Consider the following 22,491-nt stretch of genomic DNA (forward strand, 5'->3'; position numbering starts at 1 on the left):
CCCTCTCTTGTCCCAATGAGGTTATGAAAAAGCTCAGAGCTGGAAGAAGCAGATCAGTCTGACAGCCCAAGCATTCTCCTTCCTTTTGCCTCATGCTCCGTTGTGGAGTCCTTAAGCCACCAGAGGAGAAGGAAAGCAGGGGGACCTCCAGCTGCAATCTGCAACAATTAGGAAGCAAGAAATCCAGGGAGAACAGCACAGCGCAAGAAAAGGAGTCTCCCAGTTGTTGTAGCTGATCAGGTCAGATTCCGATTCAAAATACCCTCAAAGTGCAACAGACAGGTGGGTTGGGATGCTGAGGGGAGAGCTGAGGGCTGTGTGTTCCACAATTAACAGTTTGAAGGGAGATAGAGATTGGGTTAAAACAAAGAAACAAACAAAAAAAGGTACAGTGTTACTACTGCTAGTGCGGCTTGCTTTCAAGTTAACAATGCAAAATAAGGGTAGCCTACATAAAACCCTTCTGTGTGTCAGCACTGCCCTGATCCATTTGCACTGGAAAACCTGCAGTAATGGGGATGGATGCTCGCAGTGCGCCCATCGGGCTCAGACGAGGTCGGCGTCATGTGGACGAGAATCCAAGAGAAGTGCAGCGATCTGAGCTAAAAAGCAGCCGGGATTGTTTCCTTGGCTGCCCGCACCCCCGGCTCGCTGAAACCGACAGACTTTTCTTCTCTCTGCATTTCAATGACTGTGCCAATGGGCAAGCGGGGAAAGGAATATTAATGGTACGGCCTGGGAGCGGCTCCGTGCCTACCGCACACCGAGAGGAGCGCGGCCCCGTCCTCCCCCGGGGGCTCTCTCCTCCCGCAAGGCCCCCCCAGAGCACTGCCCGTCTGTTTTGGGGAGGGGTGCTGCGTGAAGCCCCCGGCACGGTGACTTGCATCTTCCCCGGCCCCGGGGGCAGCGCCCACAGCTCGGCGCCTCCACTCACCCCCTCCGCGCCCGCGCAGCCACCGCGCGCGCGCACGGGCACGCGCCCCGCCCGCCGCCCCTCCCGCCCCGCGCAGCGGCACGCGCACTGCCCGCCACCTCCCCCCCCCCCCCACGCGCGCGCTCCCGCCGCTCCCGCAGCCGCCGCTCCGTCCCGGCCGCCCGGCGCTCGCCGCCACCCTCCCTCCGCCTGCTCCCCTCCCCTCCCCGCCTGCTCCCAGGTAGGGTCCCCGGGGGTCGCCGCCCGCCGCGGGGAGCGCGGGGCCCAGCGGCTCTCTAGCGGCCGCGCCGTGGCCCCTAGCGGCCTGCGGTCCCCCCGGCGTGCCCCTCGCTGAGGCTAGCGATGGTTAAACCCCGCGCTCTGAGACACGCATCTCTCTCTCTCTCTTTTTTTCCCCCCTCGTCTTGGGGCTTTCAGCTTACGGAAGAGGAAAGCATCTGATGCGTCTGCTCACATGCCACTTCTGATCATCCGTTGCCTCTTTGCACAGAGCAGAATCGCCGGGGAAGATGGAGACGCACTAAGTTGCCCGTAGCGCGAAGTGCTGCAGGACCCGCCGCTCCGCTCCGCTCCCCGTGAAGTGACACCGCTCCTGGGTGAAGTTGGAGAGCGGCGGAGGCTGAGCGCGGCTCTGTGTTTCTCTCCGCGGCTGTAGGTGGTGCGGAGCGCGGCGATGAAGAGGCAGCCGGCACCCCGCGGGACGCGCCTGGTGCTCCTCGCCCTGCTGGCGTGGCTGCCCACAAGGTGAGGATGCTCGGCGTGTCTTTCGGTGCAGACATATACGCTGTGGACTCCTAAGGGTAGGGTTGCATAAAAGTAGAGCGCGGAGTAACGTAATAAAAGCCCTCTCTTCGCTGTTTGCATGCGGTGTTACATAGTTTCCAGAGCTAATGCTGTGGGAGAAGGTGGGCTCTAACGTCTTTTCCTGAAGCAGGCTGTGAATCGGTGTTTGATTTCGTTGTGCCAAGGAGGAACCGAGTTTTAAGTGCCTCGTTGTAAATTAAGAGCTTAAAGCTTTATTGGAGTTGCCCTATCACAGCGATACTGTGCCATGCAGAGCAGTTAAGATGGAGAATAGATGATTCTGAAATCAAATAGCAACTCGTAGTCTCTAAAATAATACCGATTTTATCCCCTCGTTTTTATTATTATTATTTTCAGTTCGGGCACGTCTATTTTTTGGTGTCTTTTTTTGGTCAACATAACAGAATTTCAGATGGCACTTAAGCTTTGCACCTCTAGGTGGAGGTAGCATACAACTTCACAATCGCTTGCAATAAAACAATGCCTTCATTTAATAATCAACTTTTCAATTTTGTTTAAAGTTCCCATTTCTAGAGTGACAACACAGCTGAAGATAATTTTAATCAAATAATTAGTTTTGTGTTTCCCATGGTCCCTAAACATACACCTGATTGTAGTTTGTAACTTTGGTTTACTTGCTCTGGTTCTCACCGCAGCTGCTCTTGCCCTAGAATGGTACATGTCATAAATAATGCAGTTTCCCTCTGTTTCAAAATGCCTGCATTCATTTTTTTTCTACTTTCTGGAGAACAAAACAAATTCCTGAAACTGTATTTCCTACTTCACTTCGTGCCTAACTACGGTGCAATATTAGTTGAGTCACAGTGGGCCAGATCCTGCAAACCCTACACAAGTGAGTAATCGCACTGACGTCAGAGAGGCTGCATGCGTAACAAAGGAGTTTATGCCAGAGTAAAGTTTGCAGGATCTGACCCTGATTGGATATAATTGAATAAACCAGTTTTATCATGGCATCCTGACTTCAAAAAACAGTTACATCTCAAAAACAAGCTTAAAAATGGCAGATGCGTAGAGCACAGATATGCAATTTAAAAACTAAGCTATCCAGTAATTAGGAATAAATTCGCAGAGCAGTCATTTTACTGATATTTTGGTGTTTGTTTTTTAAGTTTTATGATTGTGGTTGCCGATGTGGTCTGTGCAATGGAAAGACAGACTGCAATGATTTACATTTAAGTACTTCCTCCATGCTGTTGAATCAGGGACCAGCATAATGCTATGTCTTTAATCATTTTATACTTGAAAGAAATCATCACCTATACCCACTTCTTGTTTAGAGTAGGAAAACGTGCTTGTCTTTATGACATAATTATTCATCCAGAATGTCCTGGTCAGTAGCTTATTTGGAGATAATAAATACTCAAAATTTCAGCATAAACAAGTAGATATCTGCAAAGAGTACAAATGTGGCGTTATGCATGTAGCGTGTGATGCCATGCTTCCTTGATATTAATACTCTCGTTTTAAGTAGGTAAGACAGACGAGCTCAGCTCACACATTTCACATCCACGGTACTTAAAATTTGCATGTGTAAGGGTTTCTGCATGGAGGGTTTCCCTAGTACGGAAACCCTCTTGTTTGGGTGTTCAGGTCTGGGAGGACTGCTCAGAACCATGTTGGGCTGAGCAGCAGGTTCCTGCTGGAACGCCTAGTGTTTTCCACAAATACGTGCTCCATAAAGGCTAGAATATCTATTTGCTGGGGATGTCTGATCCAATTGGTGATCTGTAGATTCTTCTTAATGCTTCATTTCTGATTATTATTATTTTTTTTAATCAAAGTTTTATAAGATTTGCCTGCACCCAGTGGAATGTCATGTAGAGCTTTTTGTATCAAAACAGCATTTTAAAAACAGGAAGGCTATCTGCAGCTATCCTGCAGCTCGCTAGTCAGCATCATTGTTCCCACCCACCACATACTGACATCAGAGGACTCCCTGAGCATGGTTGATGGAGTTTTCCCTTGTTAGTTTCTCTGGTCATGTACTTAACACGACCATTGGGTGGAGGCATATCCACAGGATTTATCCAAAGATAGGGTATGCTTAGGTGAAGACAGATAGGACTGAGCTGGAAGGAGACAGTTTTATGTGTGAGAACTCGGGTTATCAGTGAGTAGTGTGGGAGTGACGTGCCAGGGGGACCTGGGGATCTCAGGCCTTTGTACGTGGCCAGCCAAATGTGTCAAAGGAGCTTGTAGTGGTTCTCCTTGCAATGCAGCACTGGCTGAAATTAAAGACTACTGGAAAATGAGTAGCTGGAAATTCTAAGTGGTATGCCATAGGCTATTATGTTTCTGAATGTGTTATACCTAAATCATGCATTCATAGATTTTTAATTACACCCTTCATGTTAGAGGGCAGCAAGGTAATAATAGTTAAGGCCACCCTGCAAAAACTGCATGTTGAGTGTACATTAAAACTTACCTAGCATCTTCTAAAATGTAAAATATCCATTTAGATCAGTGCTGGCTGACTCCCTGGAAGATGAAGCTAAGAATAACATCACCATCTTTACAAGAATTCTAGACAGACTTCTGGATGGTTATGATAATCGTCTTAGACCTGGATTAGGAGGTAATAAAAACAATTAAAGATTGATTTTGCAAAGTCAGTTTTAATGTTCAGATTTTATGCAGTGATTTTCTTCCTTCAGGATTTCTTTTTCCCCTAACCACTGATATGTATTTCGATAAATTATTTATAGCTCTATATTCACCCATGAATCATTTTAAGTTTGAGGAAGATAACATCTATGAATGGAAAGGAGGCACTTTCACACGTGTGTTAAGTAAAGAGGGAAAAAATCTGGAGATTTAACATAGTGAAATGGAATGGGAACAGAAATAACACCTAAATCTGTTATTCCAGTCAGGGAATTTTGGTTGGGGAAGCAATGCAGGCATGATTCCCTGCAGTGTGATGAGTGTATGTTTTCAGAAATCTGCACAACTGTTTTTTTGTTTGTTTGTTTTTAATGGTGTGTAAAATTCACGTTTTAGATTAACTCCTTGTCCCACTAAATCCAATGGGAATTATGTGTTTTTCACTTCCTTGAAATTAGGGTATGATGGATGATCAGCATTTTGTTTCCAGGTACCTTGCATGTATTTGGTCGTTTGGAGATAAAAAGGGGATATCTGTGTGTATTTGGGGGGTGGGAGGGCTGGGAAAGGAATGCTGGAGGACAAAGTTCACTGCATTATGCCATGGCTGTCAGTTTGTATTGCTTTTTTTCTTTTCCAAAATGTCAGTTGAGCTGTATATCAGCTTGTGTAAGAATGCAAGCAAGGAATTTAAATAATTTGTTTGGTCTGGGAAGTGTTACTGTGCAGAATGATCTACATGGTATGGGGAGCGGCATAATGTTCTGGTTTTGTTACTACGTTGTCTACTATTATTATTTATATGTTACTTGTAGCCAGTAACAGAAATATTTATGTATCAATAACAATACTACTGTTATTATTCCTAACAGCTTTGATAATGGTAATTTTCAGCCTGGAGGCTGTTTCAGCTTGCTAAAACTAATTCCAGTACAAAATTCCTGGGAGCCATTTCTGCTCCCGTTGATTTCAGTAAGATCAGGATCAAAGCTAGAGATCTGCTCTGACTTCCATGGAAATTACAAAAACAACTCAACTTGATCAAATTAGGGGTTAATTAAAGCTCACAGTTTTTAACACACTTCCATCCTGACCTGTGGCTCTGCTGCTGTTCTGGTTCTGGAGAATCTTGGCTTGCATCTGGCACAGCATGAAGTGGCAGATATCACTGGCTAGCAACAGCTTCCTCGTTATACACTTATACCTGAAGCATCTTCTCATTTTCATTTCTGGCCTCTGATACAGTGGAAGCTCGTGAAATAGTCTACATTCAGGACATTTTGATTTACATAATCCATAAAATGAGACATACAACACTAGAGATATGGGAGTCTGTATAGTGATATTTACATGGAGATTCAATTTCTTTGCAGAATACTTTATTTTAAGAATTTAGACGTAGTATGAACATACAGTGCCTTGCAGGTAATTTACAGAGACATTTATTATCACAAAGCTTGAGTTTAATTTGCAGGGCTTTTAAAATTACAATTTTATTAAGAAAACATTGAATTTTTTTTTTACTGTTTACTGAACATGATACACTATTTAATGAAAGCAGTTGGCAATTCCTTTGCATATCATGTATTCTTTTGAATATTAGAAATTAGATTGTTGATAGCATGAAATCTAAAAACTAGTTTTCTCACATTTTTATTTTATATTTTTCATTACATCAACTTCAAAATACCTCCCTCTTTTTCTTTGTCAGGCCTCCTCGTTAATTAAAATATGCTTTGGGAGCATAAAAATTAAAGAACTAACATCTGTTTGGTATTGGCATACGTAGCAATCAACCCATGCAGAACATGTGTGAAATGAAACTGTGTCATGCATATTAAACCGTGATGATTCATGATGCATTAATGTTAATCTACAGGAATACCTCAGCTGTGGATTGGTGGATTCTGATAGCTAAACAGAACACTTGTAAAATTCAGCTCTGATAATCCATGATACTAAATATGCCAAAGAGTTGTAGGTAATGCTTAGTAATTATGGTGTTACCTATTCCAGGAATTTTGTAGCATTTTATTCCCTTTTCTTTATTGACCTGTACAGAAAAAAGAAAAATGAATATTATTAATCCTTTCTTTTCTTTTTAAAGGCACTGGGTGCTTAGTGAGTCCTAATGGTTTCTGAAAGTGCTTTTGCATAAACAACAATATTTTGATCATGCCGTACGTCATTAATTTAATACAACTTAGCTTCAGTTCTGTTCCCCTTGCATTCATATAAGTCTTAAATAATTTACTTGAAACAGTAGAACATATACATTGGCACAGTAGCTTCACTGCTAACACTGAGATCACAATGTAGTAAAACAAAACTGTTCAGGTTCTGAGATGGATTCTTTTAAGGTCTTTGTGAAAGCAAGAGTTGTTCACCAGCCCACTTTCACCTGTTGTGAAAGACTTTTTCAGACATGTCTTACAGCAAAATTTGGCTCATTATAAAGAATTATTCAGCTCACAAATATTTTAATAATAAGAGGTGCTAGCTAGTTATTCTAGCTAATTGTTGACAGTAAAATAGAAATGTACAGACTCTTTGAAAGGCTGTATATAAATTCAGTTCAGTAGTTGTTTGAGAATTTGTTCTTGATTTTAGAGATAGATTCATAAATGATTTTACTGGGAGACTTTGTGTGGGTGTTTACAATAGGTATCTTGATACTTCATTGATACATAGATACACTTGAGAACTGAATTATTTGGCATGCACTATTAGGGCAGCTTTAACTTTCACAGTTGATGCAGCACTATTGTAAAAGCAAATTATGTCTATTGGAAACTTCCTAGGAGCTGGGATCCGTGAGTAATGTATAATCACTATAGTGATGCAGTAACCTGCAAAATGGGTGTGGGCAGGGAAAAGAAGACACTGCACTGTCCCCTGAAGTCAGAGACATCTCATATTACTGAAGTAATACCCAGACGTACTGCTTGGGGGTATATATGTGGGGGTGTTCAAGGGGAGATAAGATTTTCTCTGTACTCATATTATGCTAAGCACTGGATTGCATCTGGAGCAGCCTTGACAACCCTGGTATTTTTGATATGAACTATTTTACCTGAACATTCCACGTAATTTCTGTAATCTATGAGATACAGCTACATCCAAACCATCTGCATGTTCTCTCTTCTTTCCTTCGTCACTTGAACAGCCATAATTAAAGTAAACAGGGCCATAGAATAAGACAGTCCCCTCTGAATATTTTGATATGTGTATTAAGCACAGTAGTAATAACACACTTTTTTTGTTTAACTGATATCTTCTTGTAAGTGTGAAAAGAGGAAGTAAAGAAGAGAGAATGGAAATGTTGATGGGATTTTGATACTGTATTGGAGACTTCAGTAATCTTAGCATATCTAGTCAGACTGCTTTCTTTTCTGACATTTGAAGTTTCTCTATTGCAACAGCCATAGAATTTTTGTTGATTCTCCTCTCCCATTAATTACTCATTATAAAATATGATTGAATACATGAATTAATTAAAAAAAAATAAATGTTTTAAAGTCATAAAATAGCATTTGGATGTTGAAAGAACAGAGAACTGGGCTTTGTTGCTTGGATACCTGATTTTCAGCAGCTATCTGATCTAACGCATGCCAAACCTGCCCACGACAAGGGACATGTAACTAAGTGAGGTTTAAGGTCCCTTCCAACCCAATCCGTCCTGTGATAATATTGACACTGAAAGGAGCTACATAAATTTGTACCACTGGAGAATCTTTCCACAAACAGATCAGTCTCATCAACTGCAGGAATAATGTTCTCATTGTAACTAAGCAGATCAATGTTGGCTATTAAAAAAAAATTGAAGAAAATCAGACAATAGGTAGGTGAAAATTAATGTCACAGTGGCTCCTGTTTGGAGGATCCATCTTAGCTATAAGGTGACCTTCAGATACTTGGATTGCCTTATCAAGAATCTCCATTACATTTCATTTATAAACATACCGAAATCTTTTTCCACAACACTTTACAAATAAATACAACAGGAAATACAAAGAGAACTGAGAAGAACTATTGCTTATTATCAGAGAGCGAGTGAGCAATGAACACATAAGGGTATGATCATTTTTGCAGAACTAGATATCTACTATTACAATGAAGTGTTATAGAAGTGTAAAGAATCATTGATTAAAAGTTGTGTAGTGAGCTCACTAAATGAACTAAAAGGGAATCTTTCTTTCTTCCATTTTTTTTTCCCCCAAAGCAGGAGAGCTGTGTATATATATACACATGTGTATAAAAGAGTTGTATGTCTTCAGTTGCCAGGAAACAAGGCCATCATCTTATGCTGAAAATCTGGAACATGTTAAGTTTAGGGCAGTATATTTATATGTTGCTGTGATTCAGAGTGTTTTGAATCAGTTTCAGAAACTTTTGTAGCTGCTTTAGCAGTCCTCCAGCTGGGGATTAAAATTTTAGAGGTGTTTGACAATCTCATTGTGCATGATACACATTCAGAGCAGCTTAAAAGAAGACTCTTAGACTATTTTTACTGCAGAACACTACAGGGAAGCATTCTCTACTGATTTTAAAGGAAAGCTTTTGCTACTGTTTGTAAAGGAGAAAGAGTAGTGTTCACTTGCACAGTCTGGCTGCTACCTTAGCCCTTCTATGTATGCTTTTCTTTAAGGATCACATGGAATCTGACTATAATGCTTTCAGAGGAGTCCAAGAGAATCTCAGATTTACTTATGTTAGAGTTGCAGATAGTGTATATTAACAAAAAAAGATTCCTTTGTAAACAAATGGAAAAGCAATAAGGAGGAAGATAAGAAAATTGCATTTAACTGGCTATCCAGGGCATGCAAGTGGTGCTAAAATCCAGGAACAAAACTCCGTAGCTGTAAGCATTCTAGGGAATGAATAATTATAGAAGTGGAATGACTAAAAACAAACAAACAGAAACCCTCAGATGTTTGTCCTACTAAAAACATACCAGTGAACATACTATACTGTACTGGCTGAGGAGCTTTTCTCTAAGGTGAAAGTCAGCGGATAAATCAACAGTGCAGATGTGAAAAATAAATTTATTACAACTGTGCAAAATATTGTGACTGTAGAAAGTGCTGCGGAGTGCAACATGGCAAAATGTTATGCTTCACAACACTTAACAGAAATCTACGTACTTTACTGTGAAGTTTATATGCCTATAAGGAATCTTGTTTAGAGGATCTCCCAGTTCACTAACCATGTATATTCTGTAACTTTTTTATGGTAGAGTATGTGCATTTGCTTCTAGGAATTCTGGGAATTATGCTGATGACACCAAGGCTGTATAAGTGGTATTAAGAAGACATGAAAGAATGTGCTATGCTATCTGCAAACTCCTGTGGAGATCATTGTTAACTCATTATAAATCAGATTTACAGGACTGTTAATTGTTCAGCCAGATTTGATAGGCTAAGACAAACATTACCTTTCTTTCATTCATTTTAGGTTACTAAGAAACTGGTGCAGTCCAGTGGCCTTACAGATCTCCAAGGTGTTCTCTGCTTGTCACTAAGACATCTTACCACATTATAGAAATCTTACAGCCAGCTTGCTATCCGTAGTGGTCTATTTTTCACTCAGGTTGACTAGCATTGGTAGACAACGAGTGAATAACTGCAATACTAGAGTTCCAAAATTTTTATAAACCTTGTGAAATGATAACGTGTTTGTAAAGTCACCTGAATTAGAATCATCAGTATTGTGTCAATAATTGACACATTTTCAGAAATATTTAAGTATATTGGAAATTCATCTGGGATATGTTTGGTGGATATTAATGGATTTTCTGTGTTTTTTAGTGGTGGATTTTATCTAAATGTAAAATGAATTTAAAACGTAGAAGTTAATATGTATGCTGCTTACAGTGGAAAAAAAAAGTTGTTCTATAGCAACAAATAATAAATTTCACAATAAGAAAAGTAGTACTATGGTTTGCACTAAAAATACACATATAAACAGTATCAGGAAATCCTTTAATTCTAATTGTTGAGATGAGCAGTCTTGATGTATTCTGCTTTGTTTATTCTTCGTAGAGGGCACATACAGAAGGCTCTATTTCAAATCTTATATTTTACACCAAAAATAGAGTGTTAATTGGAGAAGAAGAAAAGCTGAAGCTATTGAGATCTCTTATTCAACTGTATAAACACTGGAAGGTATTAAAATTTTTTGTTGAGGAACTGTTTAACCAGCATTGATCTAAAAATAAAAATTCACAGAACGTATTTTAGACACTGACAAAATTTGGAACACTCTGTCCTTCAGGAAGTTGGTAAAATGGACCTTAGAGCCATGTTGAATTTAAGGAAAAAATGGTAGATAAATTTTACTTTATATCAGTCAACATCCTTGTTTTAGTTGTGTTAATTTATGCTCATGCAACAGTGACCAATCTTTAAGCAAATAGTTGACATAACTATTTCTTTCAAGACAAGTTTGTGGCAAAAGTATTGACATTTTCAATCAAAACAAAGTATATGGGAATAAATAGATATCAGAAGACCTTCAGCTTTCTTGCATAGAATGAATTTAGTTAGTTAGTTAGTTTTAAATCTAGTTCTTATAGCCTCTGATGGCAAATATCTATTTAATTCTATTTGCTGTATTTTTGCACCTCAGAAGTAAAAGGAGCCATGACACATACCTCTTACTATGTGTTTATATTCTGCATAATAGAACAAACTTCTACTCCATACTGAGCCTGATTGTGATTGCAAATAATGTAAAAATACTATACTTATGAATCATAATATAAAATGTTATAAAAAAGAGAAGAAATCTGACTTATTTTCACCTTAGTTTTAATATGTAAGCTCATAACTACTAGGCCAAAGATGGTGATTTTCATCACAGTCCCAGAAATGATGGTTGGTCAGAGATGTTTTGAAATCTCCCATCTTTAGAAATGCAGAAAAAAAGAAATAGAATATGACCTGGGCAACCTGACCTACCCCTAGAGCTGGCTCTGCCTTGGACCTTCAGATGTCCTTTTTGAACTGAGTCATTCTAAGATTCTATGACTTACTTACAGCGATCAAGACATTGAAAGAATGGATGAAACTTTGCATCTTAATTGGCAAGTGTGAAAAAACAGATTTTAGAACATGAGTTCTGGAAGACATAGCTGAATAAAAGTATATGCATTGATGTGAGACTGAAAATGCCTGTGGACAGATGAACACACACTGTTGCACAACAGTTTATAATTCATAAACAATGTACTGTGATGAGTAGAAAATTTGGAGCAAACAGGAAGTCTCAGGAGAAATATGAAGTATATATATGTTTCCCTTTGATTTCCCAAAATTCAGCAGAAACTAGGACTTGGCTAACAGTCTTAAAATGACTCTATCCACCTATTTTCCCGCTATCACCATAATCTGGAGTCATGAGGAGGTTTCAGTATGGAAAAGTGTATCTCAAAGGAGAGGCGCTGCATTTCATTGGATTATTTCATATCTAATAAAACCCGACTGAAAAGGTTGATAATGGTGCAAAGGTAACCCTCTGGCTAAATTAAAAAAAAGGTCCTTCTCTACCCACAAAGTGTATGGCCTTCTTTTTGTGCCAGGACAATTCTGTTGATATTGTCTAGTGGTCTGTTATAGCTCTATTGCTTCTGGTAGCATTCCTGATTACATATTACTACTTCTGTTTTCCTGGAGGGCAAACATTTCATAACAACTCATAACAATGAACTTGTCAATGCACAAACTAGTTCATCCAATTTCTAGAATTAAGAGAGAGAGGTATTTCATGAACAAGGATCATGCAGTAGAATATTCAGATTCAGCCTGAACATTAAGACTGCAGCTACTTTGTTTTTTACAGTATCTCTGCATTAATTGTTGGTATTTGTAGTTCACGTTAGTGGCTACTATTAGTTTCTAATAGTAGCTCCGAAGTCTTTAGGAACAAACAGATATGAGACAGAACATAACACTACTTTTTAACAAGCTAGCATTAGTTTAGTACATGACAAGATGAAAAAAACACTGTGAGCAAGGAACAGGGAAAAGGGCAGGAGGTCATGATAAAAGAGATAGAGAGTGGAGGAGAGAGAGAAAATAGTGACATTAAATATTTTAAACAACTGGCAGATTAAGACAGCTGAATGACTTCTTTTTTTTCAAATACCCATTGGAAATTGGAAGTGGAATAAAATAATCAGTTTCACCATTACAGTGTATTCATGTATTTAAATTTCTGACATAAATATTTTTCAGTTATGAGTCATCTGTCTCAAAAACAACTGTACAAGGTATATCAGATACAGTTTTGGGCTGCTGTACAATTCAACAGCCTACTAAATTAAAGCATTAACAGAAGATTTTGAATTAATATTGTCAAAAGTCTAATATATGTTAACGATAAGAATCAAAGCACTATAATGTGTCAAGATTAATCTTTAAACACATTTTTATGTTTGTTCTTTCAGGTTAATGCATGAGTTAAATTAATTACAAGCTGAAGCAAGTTTTGTTTATCACTATCATCCTAGTAATAGTGTGCTTTATAATGCAGGATATGTTAGCACTAGTTTTCGAAATTGTCTGTACATTAGGAAAGTATGATTCTGCTAATCTTCAGAAAGTGGTTTTGCTATTTGAGAACCATTTGTATGATTACTTTGTAGCACATAACTCTCGATTTAAATTTCATAATTCCTTGCCATATGTTCAGAGCTATTTAATAATTAGAGCACTTAACTCTGTGAAAGCAGCATAAATCAATCTCCCTCTTACCTGAGATTATTGTATGCATCAAAGGACATGAAACATTTTAGTAAAGTTGAGTAGCTACAGTCAGAGATAGGATTTATTTTCTTCTGACGTTAATTTGTCTGTCTGTAAACACATATATTGTCCTGTGCATGCATTTCTTCTTGAACTAGTAGAGATCCTGCATCAAAAGTCCTAATCTTCATTTCACTCAGGAAAAGCATGAATATGCTTTCTTCTTACTCTATTTTTTAATAGAAACTGTGTCTCTTAATCTTATAAATTTATGATAATAGAATTGATTGCAATCCAAATTCAGTGCTATCATTTTGTTCAAATATATAGTTCAGTAAAAATCAGTCAAAAACTGATGTATGCTATAAAACGTGCATGTTCCTTATACATCTATAGCGGCTTTTCTCACAGCGATGATGCTACAAATGCATTGGAAAGCTCAGATTATTTTGCAGAATGTGTAACCTTTATAGGATGAAGTAACTGGGAAGTATGATCCACCACTTAGTGATGGAACAAATACATGTCTCTAAGCCCATGTACCATGCTGGATACTTCCATGGGTCCCATAATTTCTAACACTGATTTGACTTGAATGAATCACTGACCAATTGATTGACCAAATCTATGATCAAGTCAATCGCACTGGATGGAGAGGTTTATATAGAAAATATATTCCAACAAGAAAGTTGACTTCTACATGCACTGTTTTTGTCAGACAATTTTTCCTTGATGTGTACAGAGTTGCTTGCATTTGGTATCTTTGCTGTGAATGTAGTTTCTTGGATTTATCCGTTCGTATTTGTCATGTTTTTTAAATTTGAAAATTATATCTTCTTGATCCCTTAAATACCTGAATGGCAGAAAAACATTATGTGTTGTGACTGAAGGATTGCACTGTAATTAGGAGTACTTCATCTCCTTGTTGATCTCCATTGCTTGGTACTAATTCTCTCATATGAGGGAGACAATTGTCTTCCCGCACTTTCCCTGCTTTTTCATTCTTGTATCCATTTTCAGTTGTTCTGAGATACCAGATTCTTCAGACCGCTTCTGTCAGGAGATTGGGATCCATTTTTGTTAACCTGTTAGTTTGGAACTTCCATCACAACATCAGAGAGCAAAAAGAGAGAGTCTATGTTTGTCTTTGAGAATTTAGAGGTAGGCTGAATAGACAATTCCTGCCCCGAATACATCAGCTGAATTGTTTAGATATTTCTTTCTGACTGACAGTATAACATTTATTGTAGATGTCTTTTTATTCTTACTATTTGAAGTCACTGATATTTTTCCACAGTTTATAGGCTCACTGAATGAGGAATAAAATTCCTTTGCATGAGAAGAGACTAAGGAACAGACATAGTCTGGAATATATAATTAAGAGAAAAATATATAATTAAGAGAAGTTTCAACCTTCGATTCAGTGCTGTGTTTGTGAAAATCCCTCTGTCATCCTGAAGGTATGCTGTGGCATTTCACTGAAGGTCTTTATCAGTGTCCACAATGTTAATTGAGTAAAAAACAATGAACTACTAGATCTTTAAATGTGAACTTGTTTCTACATTGTCTCCTACAGTTTATGAACAATAGTTTTCCTCCAGGAAAAATAAATAAGTAAATGGATAAAGATGAGAAAGAGAAATATAAATGCCTGTTGTTTGAGATAAGGCAATGAATTCATCCTGAATAATACCTTTCAATCTGTGGGGTGTTACAAGCTATCATAGAATTCTGTGCTCTTTTTACCAGGTATTTTGTCTTCAGTCGATCACAGAAAAAATGAATAGATAATCTCTTGCTGCTGCATAACATAACTAAATTTAATTTCACCTACTGTTTTAAAATAAAATAATAAAAAACATGCCCACATGTGTAAGACTGAACAGGTTCTGAAAGTTTCATGGACAGCCAGAGGGGGAATTCTTTTGTCACAGAAACCATAAAAGACCAATTTGAGGCTGCTTAATACAAACTCTGGGAGTATTCTGGGAGTATGTTTTAGAGGAGATTCTGGAAAATGCTGATATCTGTAAAGCAGCTGGGAGACATTCAGGTGAGTCAGCCATGGTAGTTTTGAGGCCTACAGTACACTTCTTGTAGATGCGCATTACACAGTCTTCAAGTAAGAATATTTTTGTTATTAACTAGGTAACAAAAGAGAAACTGACAATTCTGTAGCATGTTGAAGTGGGATATAAAAAGATTGCCCTCATAACTGTGTTATTATTTTTAGTTCACTTGTGGATTATTTGTTTAGTATAACTACTAATATGAATCTCCACTGGATCAAAGCATGAACTCATTACTTGTCTTGCTTAGAAAAAAGCTTATTATCCATGGTCATCCCATGGATTTTCTCGCTAAACCAAATATGTTAAGAGTAAAAAAAAAAAAAGACATCTTGGCATCAGCAGCCAGTCTGATTAGTGCTGTCTCTCAAAGACCATACCTCTCTTCTTCCGTTCCCTGTATATCAGCAATTGCAGGGATCAAGAAAGTGTAAAGAATGTTTCTCTGTTCTCGTGAAACCTGTGTACTTTGAGGTGTTAACATACAAATCACATTCAGCTGACTTTAGAAAGTCCACACTATTTTTTTTTGAGAATGTTAGAGTAAACTAGATGAATATTAATCTCCTGTATCTTGTAGTTATTTCAGATATCTTAAAATAGGAAATAAGATCCCTTAAAATAGGATCTGCTGACTAGTTGATAGATGGGTTAGAGTGGTGTCTATTTTTTTTTGACTGCATGCCACAGTCTTCTGAAATACTATTATGACATAGACTCCTTTCTACTCGCTCTCTGTTGTGCAGAAAGTCTCATACACTGGAGGGAATGGAAAGAGAAGGCAGTAATGGCTCCCAGTCTCCTGGCAGAAGTGATCTGAAGAATGTTATTTCAAGATAGCTAAGAATGGATGAAAAAGAAAGAGAAATATTATAAATCAAAAAATACATTCAAAGCTCCTGCAAAAAAATAATAATTAAAAAAAATCATTAAGAGTATCTACTAATACACAGCTGCATTAAATAAAGGCAGTACTATTTTCTGCCACTGAGTCTTGTCATGCTTGAATGCAAAGCACAAAGCTAGCAAACGAAAGAAGAATTGTAGATCTATTTTTAATGACTGTACAATTTAGTAACCATGTACTACTATTCATGGATCTGAAAGGATCTTCATTTTCAATGCTTTCTTAAGTCTGTTGGTCCCCATAGGAGCATATGAATTTTGTACCTTGCTCCGATAGCAGCAAGCCTTGGGAAGATGCTGATTACTGGTGACAATGAATGCTTGCCACCAGAACAGATGACTTTTCTTCTCAGATCTTTATCTCAATTTCTTTTATCTGCATGGTTCCAGCACTTTTTGTTGTAGCTGACTACAGAGGTAGTTATTCTCCAGAGGCATCACCGGAAGCCCAAAATCATAATAGGAAGAGTTTTTCACTGACTTTGGTGAGCTGTGACATGCCACCCACGTGTTAATTACATAATTAAATGCATGATAAGCACTTGAATCAGTTTCTGTTTCAGCTTGGAAAAAACTGTGTGGTCCAAAGGGTACAATCTTGTATTTATTATGTCTGTGTTACCACAATTCTTTGGTCACATTCTCCAGTGTATCGCTATGAGTTCTGCAGCCATCTCACAACTTCTGCTACAGATGGGATTTGACCTCTTTCAGGAAATTATGAAAATTCACTTTTGCCAAAAGATTAGAGAGAGCTGCCTCTTATAATTCATACTTTTACTGTGAAGTTGACAAGTTAACAGCATAAACCAAAGTGATTCCTGAAATCTAACCTGCAGAAAATCTATGTTGGGTGACCTCGCTTAGAAAAATAACTGGGCCTGTATACAATATGGTTTAATGTTGACGTTTTATGTCTCATTTGAATTCTGTGTAGCTTTGATTTGCAATTAAACTAAAATCAAGCGAGTCAGGCCAGTAATTGCTGTACAGTAAGGGCACATCTTAAAAAGTCCAGACTCAGACACTTCATGAGAAAGAGAAATTTGAGAGATGCTGCTGTTTTAAAATAATACTAATTCTAATTCTAATTCTATGAGTAGATGTGATTTGGAGTACAGAAGGGGCTGGCAGTGCGAGTATGTCGAATGTGGTGATTTGGAAATGCTGTGACTTGGAATATAGCAGAGATTAAACCTGAAGTCATCCTAGAAGGATTTGATGGAATGTCCATGACTTTCAGTATCAAGGTCATCAAATTCAAAGATGTTAAGAAGAGAAAAAAATTCTGACTATAAATTTCTAAAATCTGAAATAATTTTTAAATTTGTTCTGCCTTACCTATGTGTTACAGTTTCCTTTCTAATAAGACAAACTTTTTTAAAAATATGGTTTTTTAGAAATTATAACTTTGCAATCCCTGCTTATGTGACAACTGATTCAGACTGGTCCAAATCATTGCTGCTTCAGTTTGTCTGAGTGTGTTCCCTTCCATTTCCGGACTTGATCTTTTTGTCTTTCTTTCTCTATCTCATTCTTCAGACGGTGTTGAGGTTTCATTTTAGCTTTGTCATGTTCATCCAGTTGATCTAAACAATGTAGTTGTCCCATTTGTTACTCAACTTGGTTATTATATGCAATCTCTTTGCAGCCTGGCGGAAGCTGTACTGTCTAAAGGGATACAGCTTAATGCTGATATTTCATCTTTCATTTGAATGCTGTGTAGTTTTGATTTCCTGCCAAATGTCTTGTCTGTTAGCTAAGTTCTTTTTACTTTTGTACTTCAGCCTTGCAAGTAACCTATCTCAGTAAGACCACATTTACTCCTGCCAAACTTCACAATATTTTCACTTTCATGTTTCTATTGAATTTTATTACTCAAACTAAAAATGCCTCGTATTTGTTTTCTTTTTGAGCACATATCTTTCTTTCTTTCTTTTTTACCTTGTGGATGAGGATGTAATTAAAAATGGTACAAATGGAAATTTAATGGATTTTGAGGAAGCCTGGATTTATGAGAACAGGTTTACTGTTACCGGTATGTTTTGATTGCCTTTCCTTCACTTCTTATTCCCATTTTTAGCATATTAGCATATATATAGCATATACAGTTTCTCCCTTTGTAACATAGTCAAGACTACATTATATATATACTTAAAATTAGCCAATCGTCTCAAATTTTTATACATACAAATCATCCAAGTTATAATAATGTCTCTGCAATGAACCTGTAAATTGTAGGAATACTCTGTTTAAAAGATGAAGAAAAATTCCAGTAATATGTCTAGACAATTAATAGCTATCTTGATCACTTGGCAGTTCATACCTCTAGGACTGGAAAAATATTGCTTGAGGTGCCAAAATTCTGCGAAGTTCAGCAATAATGGCATTTGTTTTTGCACTTCTGAATTGCTTTGAACAGTCTCTTATGTTTAAGTACCAGCAGAAGTCAAGCTAGAGATTAATTGTCCTGATGTGATATGAGCTGTACCAACCACAATGGCCTTCTTGTCAGGAGTGTGTTGCATTCTGGCCTAAAAAATATATAGCCTCTACTTGATTTTGATAATTTATCTGAATCCATGTCTCCTGCTCTCCAACTGTGTTATCTAGACATAGGACTTTTGGTCTTTCTGGGAAAGTTGCCCTTTACACTGGGAATGTTTTAGTTTGTATTAAGCATCTATGTACATATCACAGTATGGACTGAGACCTGTGTTTTGTACTACTGGACTGTAGAGCCATTTACAGTCTTTGGACAACTCATCCCATACAGACTTATATTTGGCAGTGTCTAGTTTTTATGGATGTCATATACAGTGGAATTAATTGCTTTGAACATTCAGGTCTCCTTTGTGGAACTTGGGGAAAGATAGGTGCGTTGATAAACCTTGGAAATTGTTTGGACGTATCCTTAACTGTCTGCAGAAAGAGCTCATAAAGCTAATAAAGTAAGTGGGGTTCTACTCAGCTAAGCATTTAAGAGCGCTGAACAGAGGCATGCAGCAGAAGCTATTTCTTGCCCACACAGGTGAAACATCCAGGTCTGGGTTGGAAAATATTACCAATCTCCATGCTGTATTTTCACAGTGGTTTGTCCCCTCCTCTTGCTGTTCCTGCTCTCCTGAAACGTGAGCGGTAAGATGAGCTGATAACCTGAAATGATGAAAACCTGTGAGAGAGCACCTCTTATCAAGTGCATGATTTAAATTAGATACATGAACTCAGATTACTGTGTATCTGGGTCTGGCTTGACCACAAAGGTGAACTTTCTAAGATAATGCATGTTTCCTCAGCCTTTGGGAGGAATTGTTCTGCTTTGTATAAATAATTAGATATTGAGCAGAGACTTCGATTTCTGTCTGCCACATCCCATGAGTACTGCTAGGCTGTGGAATCAGTCTCTTGTTTGTTTTCTAGCTTTATCTCTCTGTGTTTTTTTGGCCTAGTAAATCTGTGATTTTATATAGTTTAAGGAATTCACTGGGACTTGGTTGAAAGCCAGTTCTTTAAGCTGCTTGGCAGTATCAGGATATGTTTGCCGTAAGGTGGAAATATAAGCAGCCAGGGAATTTGAGGTACTGACAGTGCTAGACTGGAGTTTGGGACTAAGGGAGATTCAAACAAATATAAGTGCTGAATTTAGTCACTGTGATTTGGACCACAAGGACATTCAGATTAACTTGTATTGATTTCAGTGGAAATGTGGATTTTAAATAACTTTGAAGAGCTTGTCCAATATGATTAAAGAGATAAATAGGCACCTAAGTTATGTCTTCAGCCCTATCCAAGAATGACTTTTTAAAATTTGAGTAGGAAGTCTATAATGTTAAAAGTTAATACTGTAGATGAAGTTAAAACTTTATCTCAGATATTTCTTGGATCTAAGTTTTTCATTCATAGGAAATGTTTTTATTTTGGTAGGTGCTTTTATAATTTACACTGGTATCCTACACACAGGACAAATCTGAAAAATTACCTGACTGTGGGGATAATAGCTCATTATATGAATTGCAGATATGCCTTCTTTTCATTCCATGCACATTTTGTGAGTAACTAATACGTAACTGTTATAACAGTAGCTCTTAGAGGTATTATTCAGTCTTGCTGGTAAGCATTGTTAAAGATGAGGTCTGAAAGAGAAGTTTCTTTCAGGTTAAGAAATTGTCTTTCCAGTAGATCAGGGATAGACTGAAGCTCTTGGAAGTGAAGTAGTTACATCAAGGAGAGAAGTGAAGTTGTTTCTTTTGCAAAGTCTACTTCAGTTTTCAAATTGCAGCTGTATTTATGTATGTCCGTGCAGCTTTGAAACTGCTGTAATTTAACAGTGGATAATGAATGGCGGTGGTGAGTAGTGGGATAGAAAAAACTGCCATAGAAAGCACACACACACACAGACAAAAACAAAAACAAACAAAAAAAAAATCAAACAACAACAACAAAAAACCCCACAAAAACAAGAGCTGGCAGAACAATGTTAAAATATCTACATTCCAGAAATTTGCTGCTCTCATGGCTCCATGTTGCATGACCTTCTCTGACCTCCTTATTCTCTGTCAGCCAGAGAGTGACTTCAGCTGTCAACAGGCACACTAAAGAGCTTGTCAGATAACAGCAGTTCATTGAGTTCAAACAGTGTTAGATGAATTAAGACTCTAGTTGTTTCACCTGTGCAATTCCTGATTTGTATTATGAATGACAATTTCAAAGCCTTTGGGCAACACTGCCAACCAAGTCCTTGGAGATGATATTACAATGTCAGAACAATGTCAATTCTAGTTAAATAATTTTAATAGCAAAATAATTAAAGTAATATAAAACTTCGACAGCATTTCCACAAACATTCAGAAATCCTCAACTAAGGTTCCACAGTACTCCAACATGACCTCACTTTTTTTTTATTTTGTTGTTGTTGTTGTTGACATAATTAAAGAACAGTGTTTCATTTTCACACTTCCTTTACATGCTGTAGCAACCCTTCAATTACAGTCTTGCAGTGTTCTCCTGGGTACTACTTATTCTAAATTTAAAATAATGTTTTTAAGAGAAAGAGAAATGGTTTCATACTATGCATTAGAACTGCATACATGTATTATAAAAGCTGAGTCCCACCAAGAAGTACTTTTGATAATTTTTGATTACCACAAGCAGTTTGACAAATCAGTAAATGTGATGAGGAATCTTTTCATATGACTTTTCTGACCATCTCCATTACTCAACCCGTGATTGATTTACACATCAATCATGGCAAATTTGGTGCCAGGTGGTCTACTTCAGCTGAGCTAGCTCATCTGCTGAGTAACAAATCAGTCCATGTGAAAGGGTATCCCAACAGATGGAGAACTGGCAAAATGGAGTGGACAAACGTACTAATAGCAACTCCAGCTACACTCTGATCTCCTCTCATAATTTTTGACAAGTCAATGATGTTAGTGTTTTCCAGCATGAACATTTAATGTGGAACAACTGACTTCAGATTTGGCAAAATCCTCTACTTTGTATTATTTATGCATTGCTTAATCTTTCTGCTTCAGCTTCCAAAGGATATAGAAAATGCAGATAATAGAATTATCATCTTCAGAGAGAGGTTATGATAATTAAATATTTATAAAATACTAAATGTCATTCAAACACACAATAAACCTACCAGCTTAACAGAGATAAGTATCTATAAATCTGTAGTTTGGTGTATTTAATATTTTTTTTTATTCTTTCATTTCTCAATATTGGTAGAATTACAGATCAAGTAAGTAAAGAGAATCAGCTGAAACCAGTTCTTGAGAACCATCTGAAATAGCTTGCTTAATTTTGGCTTCTATCTTCTGAGAAATTGGTCTAAACTAAGATATATTTCTCTTTCAACAGTTACAACTTCTAAAGGTAAAAACAACAGTACTATAGCTAAGCTATATTTGCTGAATTTCAGAGCACTCTATGTGGTGAAAGCATCTATATGTCTTATTCTGTGCTTTATAGTTTTTTCCTTAATGGAAAAATCAGATGTGAAAACTCTATTCTTACCCATTCCTGCTCCTGGTTCTTTGTCTAACCTTTAAAGGAAACAGTTCAGAATAACTTAAGAGATCAGAAGTGTAAACGAGTTAGCCACCCCTTCTAAAAAAAACAAAACAAAAAAACAAAAAAAAAAACACTTTTTTTTTGAAAAACTTTTTTTTTTGAAAAACGTTTTTTTGAAAAACTGGGCTGTTTTTCAAAAGCACTAAAGTTCCATCAATTAACACGCTCTTGAAAATCAAGCTTTTACTGAGGTGTTGACATATCAATTAAAGAAAAAAAAATATCACGAATAGACCCTGTCCTTAATTTTTCTCACAAAAATAGACTTATTCACAAATGCATGTTGCACTGAACAATTGTTAGTTTAGTACATTCCTTTGACTTTTGCAGA

The 22,491-nt window shown here is 37.5% G+C and overlaps 1 protein-coding gene across 1 annotated transcript in view; it reads left to right on the forward strand.

Annotated features, from left to right (window-relative positions):
• The first annotated feature begins 1,349 nt into the window (after window positions 1-1,349).
• GABRA2 (gamma-aminobutyric acid type A receptor alpha2 subunit) overlaps window positions 1,350-22,491 on the forward strand; it is a 58,571-nt gene continuing 37,429 nt past the window's right edge. Inside the window, exons 1-2 of the mRNA XM_001233849.6 lie at window positions 1,350-1,678; window positions 4,219-4,334. Coding sequence (XP_001233850.2) covers window positions 1,608-1,678; window positions 4,219-4,334 — 187 coding nt within the window. The 5' untranslated portion in view covers window positions 1,350-1,607. The remainder of the gene's footprint in view (window positions 1,679-4,218; window positions 4,335-22,491) is intronic.

Source organism: Gallus gallus, chromosome 4 (assembly GCF_016699485.2).
Source record: "Gallus gallus isolate bGalGal1 chromosome 4, bGalGal1.mat.broiler.GRCg7b, whole genome shotgun sequence".
Taxonomy (NCBI): Eukaryota; Metazoa; Chordata; class Aves; order Galliformes; family Phasianidae; genus Gallus; species Gallus gallus.